A 13,412-nucleotide genomic window follows, 5' to 3' on the forward strand; every position below is an offset into this window, starting at 1 on the left:
TGTCTTTTTATGCTATTCAAAATGCTATTTTTAAAATTTAATTTTCTAACTCTTAGGTATACCCAACAGAATTAAAAACACATATTCACGTAAAAACTTGTATACAAATATTCATAGTAGCATTATTCATAATAGCCAAAAAGTGGAAAATCCAAATGTCTACCAACCTATGAATGAATACACAAAATGTGGTATATCCATATAATGGAATATTATTCAGCTGTAAAAAGGAATGAAGTACTGATAGATGCTACAACATGGATGAAACTTGGAAACATTATGCTAAGTGAAAGAAGTCAGACACAAAAGTCCACACATACTGTATGATTCCATTTATATGAAAAGTCCAGAATAGGCAAGTCCATAAAGAAAGTAGATTAATGGTTGTCAAAGGCTAGGGGGAGGAGGGAATGAGAAGTGTTTGCTATTAGACATGAGGTTTCTTTCTGAGGTGTTATAAATGTTCTAGAATTAGATAGGGGTGATGGTTGTACAACCTTATGAATATACTAAAAGCCACTGGATTGAATACTTTGAAATTAAGAATTTGTGAATATCTCAATTTTTAGAAATTGTATTTTCCAATTGTTTATTGTTACTATGTAGAAATACAATTGTTTTTTTACTTATTGACCTTGTATCCTGTGATCTTGCTAAATTCAATTATTAGTTCTACTTTTAAAAATAGATTCCGTAGGATTTCCTATGACATAAACATGACATTCACAAATAAACATAGTTTTATTTTTTTCTTTCTGTTTTCCTCACCTTATTGCTCTGGCCGAACCTCCAGTATGATGTTGAGAAGAATGGTGTGCCTGAGAGTTTGAAAGCAAATGTAGTAAATGTTAGCATTTATGAAATGTTAATGAATGATACAGGATATAATTGTATTATTCTTTATTCTACTCCATGTCCAAATAAAAAGTTAAAAAATAATTGAAAACTATGTGCCAAGCACTGTTCCAAGCACATACTGTTATTTAATTCTCTTAATACCTCTATGAGGCAGGTATTATTACTAAGTAATAATTTTACAGGCAGGTATTATACAGAAAAGGAGACTGAGGCACAGAGAAGGTAAGTAGTCTACCCAACTTCACACAGTAAGCAGCAGAAGCAGTGTTTGAGTGAATGTAGCCTGGCTCCAGAGTCTATGCTCTTAAGCATTATGCTATTCTGTCTCTCCAAAGAGTATATCTTTAGTTTTTATTTGGGGGGTGGGGGTGGGCATATAAGCTTTTGTTAGGAAGGACTACAGTTTTGTTTTGTTTTGTTTTGTTTTTTTAAAGACCCCAGCCCACTTGTTTCACCCTTGTATCATAACTTCTCTGGAAATGTCCAAGTTCTGACCTCTTGAATATGTTTTCAAGATGTAGCTTCTAGCACTTTTAGCAACATTCTTTCCTTCACTCTGCCTTGTCCCCTTAGCCAATCCATAGCTGATAGGAGAAGATTCAATAACTAAGACTTGGGACAGCTCATACCTACAAATTTAAATCACAACACTAAAATTAAGTAGTTATATCAAACAATAATATAAGACATGTTCCCCCAAAAGCAGAACAATTTGGGCACAGGTAGTTTAATTGGGAGGGAGCAAGAATGACAGTGAAGGGAGAAAGGCAGGACAGGAGAACAAACCAAAGGGCATATTATCAAAGTTGCTGTTGTCGGCAGCAGGGGCTCACTTCTATAAGGACCACTCTCTGAGAAGGATGAAAAATGCCTCCCATAACGGCCCACCTGGAAGCTGGGAGGCTGGACATCCATTCTCCACTGACTGAGGATTTCTCCTGATGGGGAAATACAAACTCCCCTGCATTCTGGGGAGCTCCAGTGATGCCCAAGAAAGCAGAATGCAGAAAGATGCATGGCAGGGTCTTGGGGTAGGTTGCTATGCACACAAGGTAAGTCAGGACTGTCTCAGAGGTGAGCCAAGGGATGTGATGTGGGCACCAGAGGAGTCTGCTACAACATGTCATGACCAATGCTCCCTCTGAGTTTTTAACGTTGTGAGCAAGCAACCACGTTACATGAGTAGCAAAAAAGATGAGTATGCATAAAAATAATAAAACTAGGATAATGAATAGTCTGTGCTTACTTTGTTACTTTCAAAAATGTTCTCTATGAGAATGTGTGTGTGTGTGTGTGTGTGTGTGTGTGTGTGTGTAACTCTATAAAGAGACTGAATTTCAATTTCTCCCTTGAACAGAGAAACAACTCATGGAAGCAGAAGAATCTTGAAGACATGTTGAGCAAGAGACTATAAGTTTCCCTAGACTTTGCAGAAAATTGTTAGAGGGTTTTGGACTTCCACATGATGTTTGAGCCTACTGTATCTGGATCTTAAGTAACGGAGAAATCCCATTTGACAAAATTGAATCTGATACCAGGTAATGATGCGCTCAGTATTTAATATACATATACTAACATTAACATGCACGACAATTAGGTGAAGTCTAGATCTCTCCCAACAAGCTTCCTTTACCACCACCATATCTGGGGCTTTGTGATAAAGGGAACAGAGAAGCAACAAGAGAAGGGAGAGGATATAAACCAGCTATGCAGGGGGATTTCTGCTCAGGCAGAGTGTGCTTTAGTGCCCTACTCTTAGGCCATAGATGAGAAACTGGAGGCTTGAGAACACATGCTCTACCACCCTTGGTTTGAGGTTCAATTCTCCAGCAGCAAAACCTCTGGAAGATATTTGCCTCAAGTTGTGTTTGCAAACAACCAGAACAGGAGTATAATAGGACTGTCTTAAGTAGTGGAATATTGTTTTCTTTTCTTTTTGTTGTTGTTGGTGGTGGTGGTTGTGGTGTGTATGTGTGTAAACCTATGAAGGGACTGTACTTCTCGTGTTGATACACTGATGTTCCATCCAGGCTGAAGATGTGGAATGGGGTGGGACTTTAGGAAGGGCAAGGGAATGTTTTCCATAGCTTTGATCATTTACTCCCTGTTTAAGAGGTTCACATGGCTACTTATTGTGAGGAATTATACTAAAGTAATTAAATGTTTGGGTATTGGGCCAAATATGGCACTATTTGAACATCAAAATAAATAAATATGGTAACAGATTATAATCTTGTGTTCAAGGACTCCCAAGACCACCCTGTATTCAATGATTTGCTATAAGAACTCACAAGGCAGTCAAGTTGTTATACTGATGGTTACAGTTTGTTGCAATGAAAGGATACAGATTAAAATCAATAATGGAAGAAGGCATAGAGTCTAAGGGAGACCAGGTGCAGCTTGAAGTTGTGTTCTCCCAGTGGAGTGCTGTGGACATTTATCACATGATGTGTTGCCAACCAGGGAAGCTCACCTGAGCCTTGGTGTCCAGGGTTTTTGTTTTTTTTGGGGGGAGGTTGATCACATAGGCATGGCTGACTCCCTGGTGGCTGACCTTAATTCTCTAACCCCTCCAGTGGTCAACTAATACTGTGTGGTCCAAAGCCCCCACCATAAATCACATTGTTAGCATAGCTATCTAGTGTGGTCCAAGGCCTTAGGTAAACAAAACCACTCTTAACAGGCAGGATATTCCAAGTGCTTAGAAGTTATGGCCCTGGAGCCTGGCAAGGGCCAAACCTTTCTTTGGAATACACAGGGTTTGGACAACCTGAACCTGCTAAGTTATTTCTATACTGCACAACTCCATTGAATAAAAAAATTCATGAATCTATACTGAAATAAATAGGTAGATAAATAGGAGATAAAGAAAAGTTCCTTCTTGTAGAAGAATGATAACTAATTATTATAGAAGAAAGGATGGAGTTACAAAAATTACAGTTTGGTAACCATAATAATAATTGATTTCATCAAGAATCATCAGTGGATATGCTGTAGTGAGCTGATTTGTGGTTCCCCAAAAGCCGTGTCCATCTTCTAATCCACAGAACATGTGAATGAGACCTTATTTGGAAAAAGGGTCTTTGCAGATGTCATTAAGTTAAGGATCTTGAGATGAGATCAGCCTGGATTACCCGGGGGGGGACTCTAAATCCAGTGACAAGTGTTCTTATAAAGGACAGACGAAAAAGACATCCAGAGGAGAAGGCAATGTGAAGACAGAGGCAGAAACTGGAGTGAGGTAGCCGATTCAAGGAATGCCACCAAAAGCTGGAAGAGGCAAGGAAGAATTCTCCCCTAGAGCCTCCAGGGGGAGCACACAGGCAGACATCTTGATTTAGGGCTTCTGTCCTCCAGAATTTTGAGACAATAAATTTCTATGGTTTTAAGCCACCTAGTTTGTGATAATTTGTTGCTGCAGCCACAGGAAACTAATACAGATACTAAAACCAGTGGTGAAGGAATGATGCTTCAGGAGTTTACAGTCTTAAAGTACCCACAAAACATTCATTAATTATAAAAGAAAACATAGCAACTCTTTAGTGGAGATACCTGGCAGTAGCACTTTAACCAAGCCTATTGGGTTCTGGAGTCAAACATAGCTGGTTTGAAGCTCCACTTGCACTCTTATTAATTTATATTAGTTTATATGATTTGGGCAGTTAATGTCATTAAGCCTCAATTTCCTATAAAATGGAAATAATAGTGACCCACATTGTAAGGATATTTTGAAGATTAAATGAGATAAACCATGCAAAGCCCATAGCACAGGACCTAGCACATATGTATTCGATACATATTGGTTATTCTTGCCCACTCACCTGCCCCAGCAAAAGCAGCTGGACTTTATTGCAGGGAAGCTACAGAGGAGCAGGGCAAGTGAAGGTCTCTGCAGGAACTCCCATCACTGAGCAGGATTGCCAGGTCTTAGATCTGTCTGGAAGGCAGGAGAGGATCAGAGTTGTGTCTACGTTGGTCCATCCTGCAGGCTGGAGGCCCAGGCCCTCACTACTTGGAGCCAGGGTAGGAAACGGCCTTTCCTGTTTTCCCCAGGGTCTACAGCAGAGTGTGTACGCTGTGCTCAGAGTTGTTGCAGACCTTCTTGTTGGGCAGGTCAATGTCAAACTGAACTCCTCCCAGCTCATTGACAACCTGAGTGACTGCATTAGAGCAGCCTTCACAGGTCACGTACACAGAGAACTCGTGCTTTGGCATGACTGAGGAAGTGATGGCAGTGGCGTTGGTGACGCCTCCCCCGCTCTGCATATTGGTTATTCTGATGAGAAGAGCTATCATCCACAGAGACAGGTGTAAATTTCCTGTAATCTACTCGGGGAGATAAAAGATATCACTCAATGATAGACTTCATGATCAGGCCACACCCCTGTCTTTCCAGCTCATACTTAAACTGTGCTTTATCCCCAGATCTCTTGGTCTCTAGTCATTCAACCTGGCTTCTTCCAGACCCCTATAAGCTAAGCCAGTCACCAGAGTTCAAGAGGTCATCCATATCTGTAGTTAGACCCTTCCTCTACATACAAAATTGATGATCAAGTAAGTTTCTTGAAGTTCTCCTCACTGGGAGGAATGTGACTCATCACTGTCTTTCAGTGACACCTGTGGTTTCCAAAGAATCAGGCTTAAATGCAGCTCTTCTGACTCCATTGCTGTCACCCTGGAGGGTATGATAGGCAAGAGAGAGAGCAGCCAAAGATGACTGGTATGGTCAAGCCTCAGAGAAAATGATAGTGGGACTTACTTCATTTCTGATGTTTTAATTTAATTTCTGATGTTGACCTAAGAGATTGAAATGAGTTCTCCCCTGGCAAAGACAGGGCTTATAGTTCCCCCTCCCAATGCCAGAGGAGAAAGGAAAAATGGAAAATTAAGGCCCCCTCCCTTAACCAACCTACTTCCCACAAAACTTGTCCTTCTTGTATCTTTCTAATTAATGGTTGGTCTATTTGTAACATTGGAATATATAGAGTTACTGACTACATTTCTAATCAGTTAACCCTAAACTCTGCATTTCCCCACAAGCTAATAAACAAGGCTGCCTCAGTGGAGATAGAGTTCCATTACTCCCTCCCCCAAGTGATTGCCTCTATCACCTTAAAACAAGCTGAATCCTGGGCTTCAGTTTCATCAGCAACAGAATGAGGGTGATGAACTACTCCAAGTTTCCTACCAGTTGAAATACTCAGTGATTTTTTAATGGGATGGAAGGAAGGTTGGGAAATGTGGGGAGAGTGTTCATGGACATTTTCTAAGGCATCACTAACTTCTAGTCAATAAACTCAGAAGGAAGTGAAGATGGGAGTGGGGGAGGAGGAAGGGCTCTTTTAAGTGGAGGGTCTCAATTCATCTTGCAACCAAATTGTCTTTGTTTGTTTGTTTCTAGAAAGGAGTATGTAAATGATTAAATGGAATTTCTGAATGGGTATTTTAAAAATACTATTTGTATTTATTCATTCAATAAATATGTATTTAGAGCCTAATATAATGTCAGGAGTAGTGGTAAGTACTGAGGATACAAGGATGAATTAAACACAACTCCTGCCTTTAAGGAACTCATGATCTGTGAGGGAAAGGGGCAAATACACAACGAATTGCAATGCAACAAGATGGTGTTAAATATAATGAATATAATAAGCACCATAGAGCAATTGAAAAGGAAGCAATTGGTTTTGCCTTGGAAAGTTGGGGAAATGTCATGGAAGACATAACAGTTGACCTGGATAAGTTCCGTAGGCAAAGACTGGAATGAACATTTTTACTTAAAACAAGAACAACAAGGCTCATTGGAGACTTTTGAGGCAGTCTAGATCAGACTTAAACAGCGTGGTTGGGGATTATTTGAAAGAGAACATGAAACGTTTGCAGTGTTGGGAGTATATTTTCAGTAGGGTAGAAGACATTCTTCAGATAATGCCATCAATTTTACCAAAAAGATTTTATGATGTTATTTTGTAGACATGTTGTAACATTGGAAATATACTTGCATTGACTTAGGATAAACTAGGGAAATTTCACTTAATGGGCAAAGGAACATCATATATGGTGACAGAGTAATATTATTTTTCAAATACTACTTCGCTGTATAGTAGAAACTAACTCAACATTGTAAAACTATACTCCAATAAAAAATAAAAATAAAATAAAATTTACTGTTAAATAAATAAAATACTAAAATTTCCGCTTAATATCTTTTCTCTGATTTATGTGACATAAACAAACTACATAATGGTGTGAGGGACTATAAAGGTTTTATTGCCACTTGTTTGGTATTGCCTGCATAACTCATTCTGAGTACCAGTTGTGGGTATCAAACTAAGTGCCATAAAACATATCATGCCACTCCACTTCCTACACCTTCCATACAGCCAAAACTTTAGTGCTCACAAAAATACTTATAAATGAATAGTTAGTAGTGAAAAAAATTTTTTTTGTTTTATTTAGATTACAGATCTCCAGTCTGCAATAAGAAAAGTAAATGTTGTAAGGAAGATTTATGTTACTTCTCTGCAGGATCTCATATTATCTGGCAAATTCCTTCCCCAAAGAAAACCACTTTTCAAAGATATCCTCAGTAAATGCATACTTGGATTAACATAAAATTGGCAAAGTCACTTGTGTCCACACATTTGAATTCATTTGTAAATAACGACTACTCACTTCCTTGCTTCCCCACCCCGGACCAGACTCCAAGCATCACAGGTGCCGAAAGACTTACAAAAAGGAATGAATAGGAACAAAAGGATGTAGGCGCCAGGAGGAAAACAGAATCTCCCAGAACAAAATTAATCTCAGAAGGAATAGCAGATCCAATACCAGGTATTACCGAAGTTTAAACTGCTTTTTAAATGGTGAGATAATGTATCAAATTTATTACTTCTACTATGCCTGTCTGATTTGCTTAACCTTTATGTCAGGCTTATCTTGAGGGATAGATTTCTCTGCTAAGCACATAAATAGGTGTTAAACCTGTATTGATTTTTTAAGGGTGGTGGTCAATAAACTTTACGGTTTTTTTAAACTTTTACTTTATGCCTTAAGGACCAAATGATGATTTCTATGATCCCGAAGTTTCACTACTCGTGAGTTACTAAAGAAACACAGCTCTGACATACACTAGAAGAACCGCAAATAATCTTTAATTTACCCCCCACCAAACAGCTTGGAGGTCTGACCGGAAATGTCTGGGTAGAGTCCTGCTGAAGTTCCAAGTCTCAAACAAAAAGTCCAACACAACGTGTGCACAGTGAGTTTAAATTTATGGTAATTAAAGTCATCCAGATGGTAGCTGCATTAATCAATGAAGAGGCAGTATTTATCTTGGGACAGACGATTCTGAAACCCAGAATGAGAAAAATCGCCAAGGAGGGGGTGGGGACAGTTAATAAGAGCCCCTGGGAAAAGTCCTTCAACTAGGATTGGAAAATAATACGTTTGAATTGGAATCTTTTTGAATGTAAATCTCCCCTAACAGCAGGAAAAGGGTCCTCTAGCCCACCAAGCTTTGGGCAGGAAGGGAGTAAACGGAACTGTAAAACAGCCCGCTCAGCTGTTTCTGGTTTGGGACGAGGAGCAGAGAAAGGAATCGCGATGTGGGAACTGAGTATTTGTGTCGCTCAAAATAACTCGAAGGGTCAAATAACGAACTCCAGGCAAAGCGCTGACAAGCCTCCCCCTCTGCAGCACCCTGCGCTGGGTTTCCGTTCAACTTCCCCTCCCTCGCGAGGACTAACGGCAGGCGCGGCCCCTTCCCACGCGGGGCGCGGCGAGCGCGGACAGCTCCCCTTGGAGCAGACGAGGGCGGGAAGTCCGCGGCCCGTTGGGCTAGGGCTGGCGGGCGCCCCTCCGCGTTCCCGGAGCCGGCTGGGCCAGACAGGCCTCAAGCCTTCTCCGCCCCGGCTGGCCTTCCAGAGGCGGCGGTGGCGGCGGAGGCCTCACGGGCCGCCCGCCTGGCCCGCGAGCCGCGGGCGCGGGGCGCCGAGGGGAGGCGGGGCGAGGCCGCGGGGCGGAGGGGGGCGGGAGGTGCATCCTGGGAAATCCACCAACATGGGGCGCAGCGACCGCCGCCGCTGCCGTGAGTCCCGGCCGCGGATGCCGCCGCTTTTCTGACGCCCAGCTGGGGCCTCGCCGCCTACCGCGGCTCGGGTTCCCCCGACACAAACCGGCCAGCGCGCCCTTCGCCCGTCCGCCCGCCGGGGCCATGTGAGGGGGCCAGCTCCCTCCGCCGCCGCCGCCGCCGCCGCCTCCTCCTCCTCTTCCTCCCCCCGCCCCCTCCCTCCCCTCCCGCCCCCCTCTCGCTGCGCCCTAGAGGAGCCCCCGCTGCTGCCCGCCCTCCCTACGCAACCCCCACGATGGACAGGAACTACGCGACCTCCGGCTTCGCCGACCCGCCGCCGCCGCCCGCACCCCCCGCCGCCCCCGCCAACGCCACCGCACAACCCCCCGCCCCCGCCTGGGCCTACGAACCCCGAGCTGCGGCGGTCGCCGCCGCCTCCAGCAGCAGCTGCAGCAGCGGCAGCAGCCCCAGCCTCAAGGCCAGGTAGGGAGGGTGGGCGGCGGGGTCGTGGTGAGCCAGGAAAGGCCAGGGATGCGTTTGGGGCCTTCGCCCCTGTGCAGCCCCGCCCAGGGGTCCGGGCCGGCTGGGAGCCCTCCGCTCGTCTCTTCGCCCTAGCCCTGGCCGGGAGAGACGGCTGAGGACTCCTGTGGGGTGGTCTTGGGGTGGGTGCGGGTGCCCAGTGCGGGACTCGCAGCCAGGGCTGGTCGGGGACCGTGGGTAAAAGGGAGGGTTGGGCGGGAGTCGTGGGTCCCCGTCACCTCCGGGGTTCGGGCTCTCACATGGTGAAGTTTGGGTTCGTGGCTGAACTCGGCGATCAGGGAGACTCGGGACTGGTTCCGGGGGTACGAGGGGGGCGCTGAGGGGTTCGGGGCAGTGACATTCCATTGTATTGGAACCGACAATGTGGTCTTGGGGGCCCCGGCGGTGAGTGTGAGGGTGGGGGAGGCGGGAGAGGAAGAGGCGCGGAGCTGCGTCCCTGACATTGGGGGACCCGGGAGGGCTGTGCTGCGGGAGAACCCCGGGGGCGTGGGCCCTAGGAGGGGGCCCGTTGGGGCGCGAACGCTGCGCCGTGGCTGGGTGACATATGTTTGCAGTGGTGGCCAAGATGAAGCTATTTCTCGTATACAGGTTCAAAGTTACTCTTGGGTGTCCTCCTCTTTTAACAACAGCAGGAAGTATGGAATCTCTCTTTGCCTTGGGGTGACTAAAGTTGGGAAGAAATTGGAGGTGAGGGGCGGTCGGTGAAGGCCATAAAGGTTGAAGAACAGAAGCATGCTTCTCCATCTCGGTTTCTGAAGCCCCGGTTCATTATGTAGCGTGGGGTTCAAGAGTTCATCTTTGCTCCAGCATGACCAAGGGAATCTAAAATGTTGACTCTTACTAGATATTTAAGCTCGCGGGAAATGTGTAGTAGTGCCACACAGTGAAACGTGAAACGGTCCATTTGAATGATAACTGGAAGGCGTGGTTTGGTTTGGACCATTCGGGAGCGGGGTGTTTTAAAGACACCTCTGCCGAACAATGAAGAATCTGGTAGGTGCAGCTTCTGATTACAAGGACCAGGGAATCTTGGGTTGCTAATGACTTCATCCTCAGCTACCAACAGGAAGCTTCGTGGTTTTATGATCTCATCAGATTTCTTTATTATTGTCACGACAGAAGTGAACTTTTTTTTTTTTTACTTTATATATTACAGTATTCTAGGTTATCTTCTTTGTTTTTATAAAAGTTCCACGTTCATGATTTGGAAAATATGTGCGAAGAGTAGCTGGTCTTTGTCTTAGATAGTACCTTGGGGTGATTGTGAGAGAATGAGAAAAAATTTGTTCAAGAAAAGGGAAGTACGCTTTCTTAGAAAATTTTAGGTCCTTTGTTTAAAAGAGATGGGGTTAAAAAAATAATGTGATGTGCCAATTTGGAGCTAAATAGTTAAATGCTGAGACTTTTCAGAAATAGTCATAACTTTGTATTATATACAGTTAAGACATTTTAAGGAGTTTTATGAAAAATGTATGGCACTTTTCCTTTTTTTTGTTTTTTTGGTGGTAATTTGACTATCATTTTTTAAGTAGCTTTTGCATCAAATACCATAATTTACAAATTAAAATTACTTTCTCTTCAGGGAACAGCAGTGATAGGTAATTGTGCAGCATATTTTATGTTTTAAATGACAACTGTTTTATTAGGTACATGAAACAAATGCTATCTAGTTATTTCTGTTATTTCTTTTAGCAGAATACTTCTGAGTCAAGAAACTAAAATCTACTTGTCATATTTTCCAAATGTTATTTATCAAAGTAACAAAGAATGACTTCCCAAACACATTTGAAAACAGTAAGTAGATTTATTTGGAACACATAATCTAAAAGGGATTTATTTTCTGTTTATTGGAAATTACTGATTCTTAAATGCTAAGCCCCTCCCCTCTTAAAATATATTTTGGGGGTGGAGTTAGCTAAATTATAGCATAGAAAATGCAGGCTTTCCCCCTCCCCCATCAACTTGCTTTGTTAACATCTTGTGTTAGGATCAGGCCATCTGTACAGGGCTACACACACTTCTTAATTGTACCTCATTTTATTCCTCAAACTGTGATGTCCTCGCTCATTTCAGTTCTATAAAAAATACTGAATCTGAAATATGCCCTTTAAGTATTCTGTGCTTTCAGGAGCCTACTCATATTTTTGTAACATTTTAAAAAACTGTTTCATAATTTGTGTATCAGTTGAATATTTTTGTTCCCCCTTTTGGCAGTTTTTCTTGAAGGTGGAAATGAATACTAGTTGTGATGACGCAGTATGGATACTTATCCATAAGGAGTTAGCCTCTCACCTTGTTTCCAGTAACCTATTCAGAAGCTAACAGATGGTAATGACATTCAGTTGTTACTGACATGGAATCTTACATCCTACCTTATGTCTTTACTTGGTCCTGAAATGAAACATTTTCATCAGTTGATAGGAAACAGCATAGTAAACAATTTTTTGGTATAACAGCTCCATAAGGTATTAGGTATTTCCATTGTTTTAACAATTGAAAAATAAAGTGCTAATGGGAAAACTCAAGCATTTTATTGATACCTTAAATAGAGTGTATAGAGAGATTTCTGAATGTTTCTATAATAGTGCTTGGTACGTATATGGAAGTTCAGAGATGGGACCTGGTCATATATTGATAAATCTCCATTTATTTGGGATCTTCTCAGTTTCAGGGACCAAATGAGCATATCTTTGCCTATCACCATGTGGTTGGAAATACTCTTTATGGGGCTAGTTTAAATACTATAAATACCTCTCCATGCTTTTGGAAATAAGATGATCATCAGAACGCTACGGACCTGCACCTTTTCTCTCCCTGACATTTATATCTTGTACAGAACAGGAAGAGACAGACTGTTTCATCATGGTGATGATACATGTTGTGTTTAGTCACACTAGAAAGTGACTAAATGGAAATATTTTGTTTTAAAATAGAATTATATTTGTTTTTTGCCTTTTTGACTTGAAACAGCCTTTTTTTTTTGCCACCAGTTTTTAGAATTTCCTAATACATAAGTTCTTTCTGATTATAGTATGAATGTGCAGTGAGTGTGAGAGGTACCCTTCCGTAAAAGAAAACAATGATTAGCTTCTCTAAAAATGGTCAGCTGCTATATTGAGGACTTTTTGAGTAAGTTTTAACTCTAACGTTTCCCTCAAGGCTTTTGTAATGAGACCTGTAAGATCACAATTTATAAGGAGTAGAGACAATCCCAAATTAGTGAAAGATTATAAACTTCTATTGTTCAGAAAGTATTTTCCCATAAAAACAGTGTTGTAATAGTAGCTATCATTTACTGACAACTAATTTGTGCTAGCTACTGTTTTAAGTGACAAACACCCACACTAGTTTATTTAATCCTCACAGTAGTCTTTTGAGGTAGGTATTATTTTTACCTTCTCTTTTAAGAATTGGAAACTGAGGCATTGTGACATTAATAAACTTAGACCCACATAGCAAGTAAGTAGTGGAGCTGGGATTTAAACCTGGGCATTGTGGATCTAAAGCCTGCATGTTTCATTACTGTACTGCACTACATCATGGTAAGATAGTCTAATGCTGTAATCTACCTATGTAATGGGTTAATGACCTTCTGTAACTGGCCTGGAAACCTAGCCGTCATTAATATCCTTATTTCAGTGTTCTTTATCTCCACTGTCCGTTTGTTTTCCTAATTGAAACATGCTTCCTTTCACTTCCATAGCACTGTCTATTGTGGTTTTCCTCCTTTCTGGCCCACTGCTTTTTCCTCTTCTTCACTAGTTCTTACTCTTCTATCTCCACATGTTGTTTCCTTGGGGCTTGGGATTGATAGGCTTTCTTGTCCATTCTGTGCTTTCTCCTGAGGATATCACATCCATGCCCGTTACTTTAAATACCATCTCTGGAGATGCCCATATATGTGTCTAAAGCCCAGACCTCTTCTGAGCACCTAATCGCGTAT

The 13,412-nt window shown here is 42.3% G+C and overlaps 1 protein-coding gene and 1 pseudogene across 7 annotated transcripts in view; one reads left to right on the forward strand and one right to left on the reverse strand.

Annotated features, from left to right (window-relative positions):
• Nucleotides 1–4,866: 4,866 nt before the first annotated feature.
• LOC117313301 (copper transport protein ATOX1 pseudogene) lies at nt 4,867–5,733 on the reverse strand (annotated as a pseudogene).
• Nucleotides 5,734–8,840: 3,107 nt separating this feature from the next.
• The window catches only part of QSER1 (glutamine and serine rich 1), a 78,797-nt gene continuing 74,225 nt past the window's right edge, over nt 8,841–13,412 (forward strand). For 2 of the 7 annotated variants that reach the window (XM_073808738.1, XM_073808739.1), the window contains exon 1: nt 8,841–9,412. In XM_073808738.1, coding sequence (XP_073664839.1) covers nt 9,225–9,412 — 188 coding nt within the window. In that variant the 5' untranslated portion in view covers nt 8,841–9,224. Of the gene's footprint in view, nt 9,413–9,909; nt 10,463–11,161; nt 11,264–13,412 lie in introns of those variants that run through there. The other 5 variants (XM_033862674.2, XM_033862675.2, XM_019948293.3 and 2 more) reach the window with 4 other exon arrangements.

Source organism: Tursiops truncatus, chromosome 8, assembly GCF_011762595.2.
Source record: "Tursiops truncatus isolate mTurTru1 chromosome 8, mTurTru1.mat.Y, whole genome shotgun sequence".
In the NCBI taxonomy this organism is placed as follows: Eukaryota; Metazoa; Chordata; class Mammalia; order Artiodactyla; family Delphinidae; genus Tursiops; species Tursiops truncatus.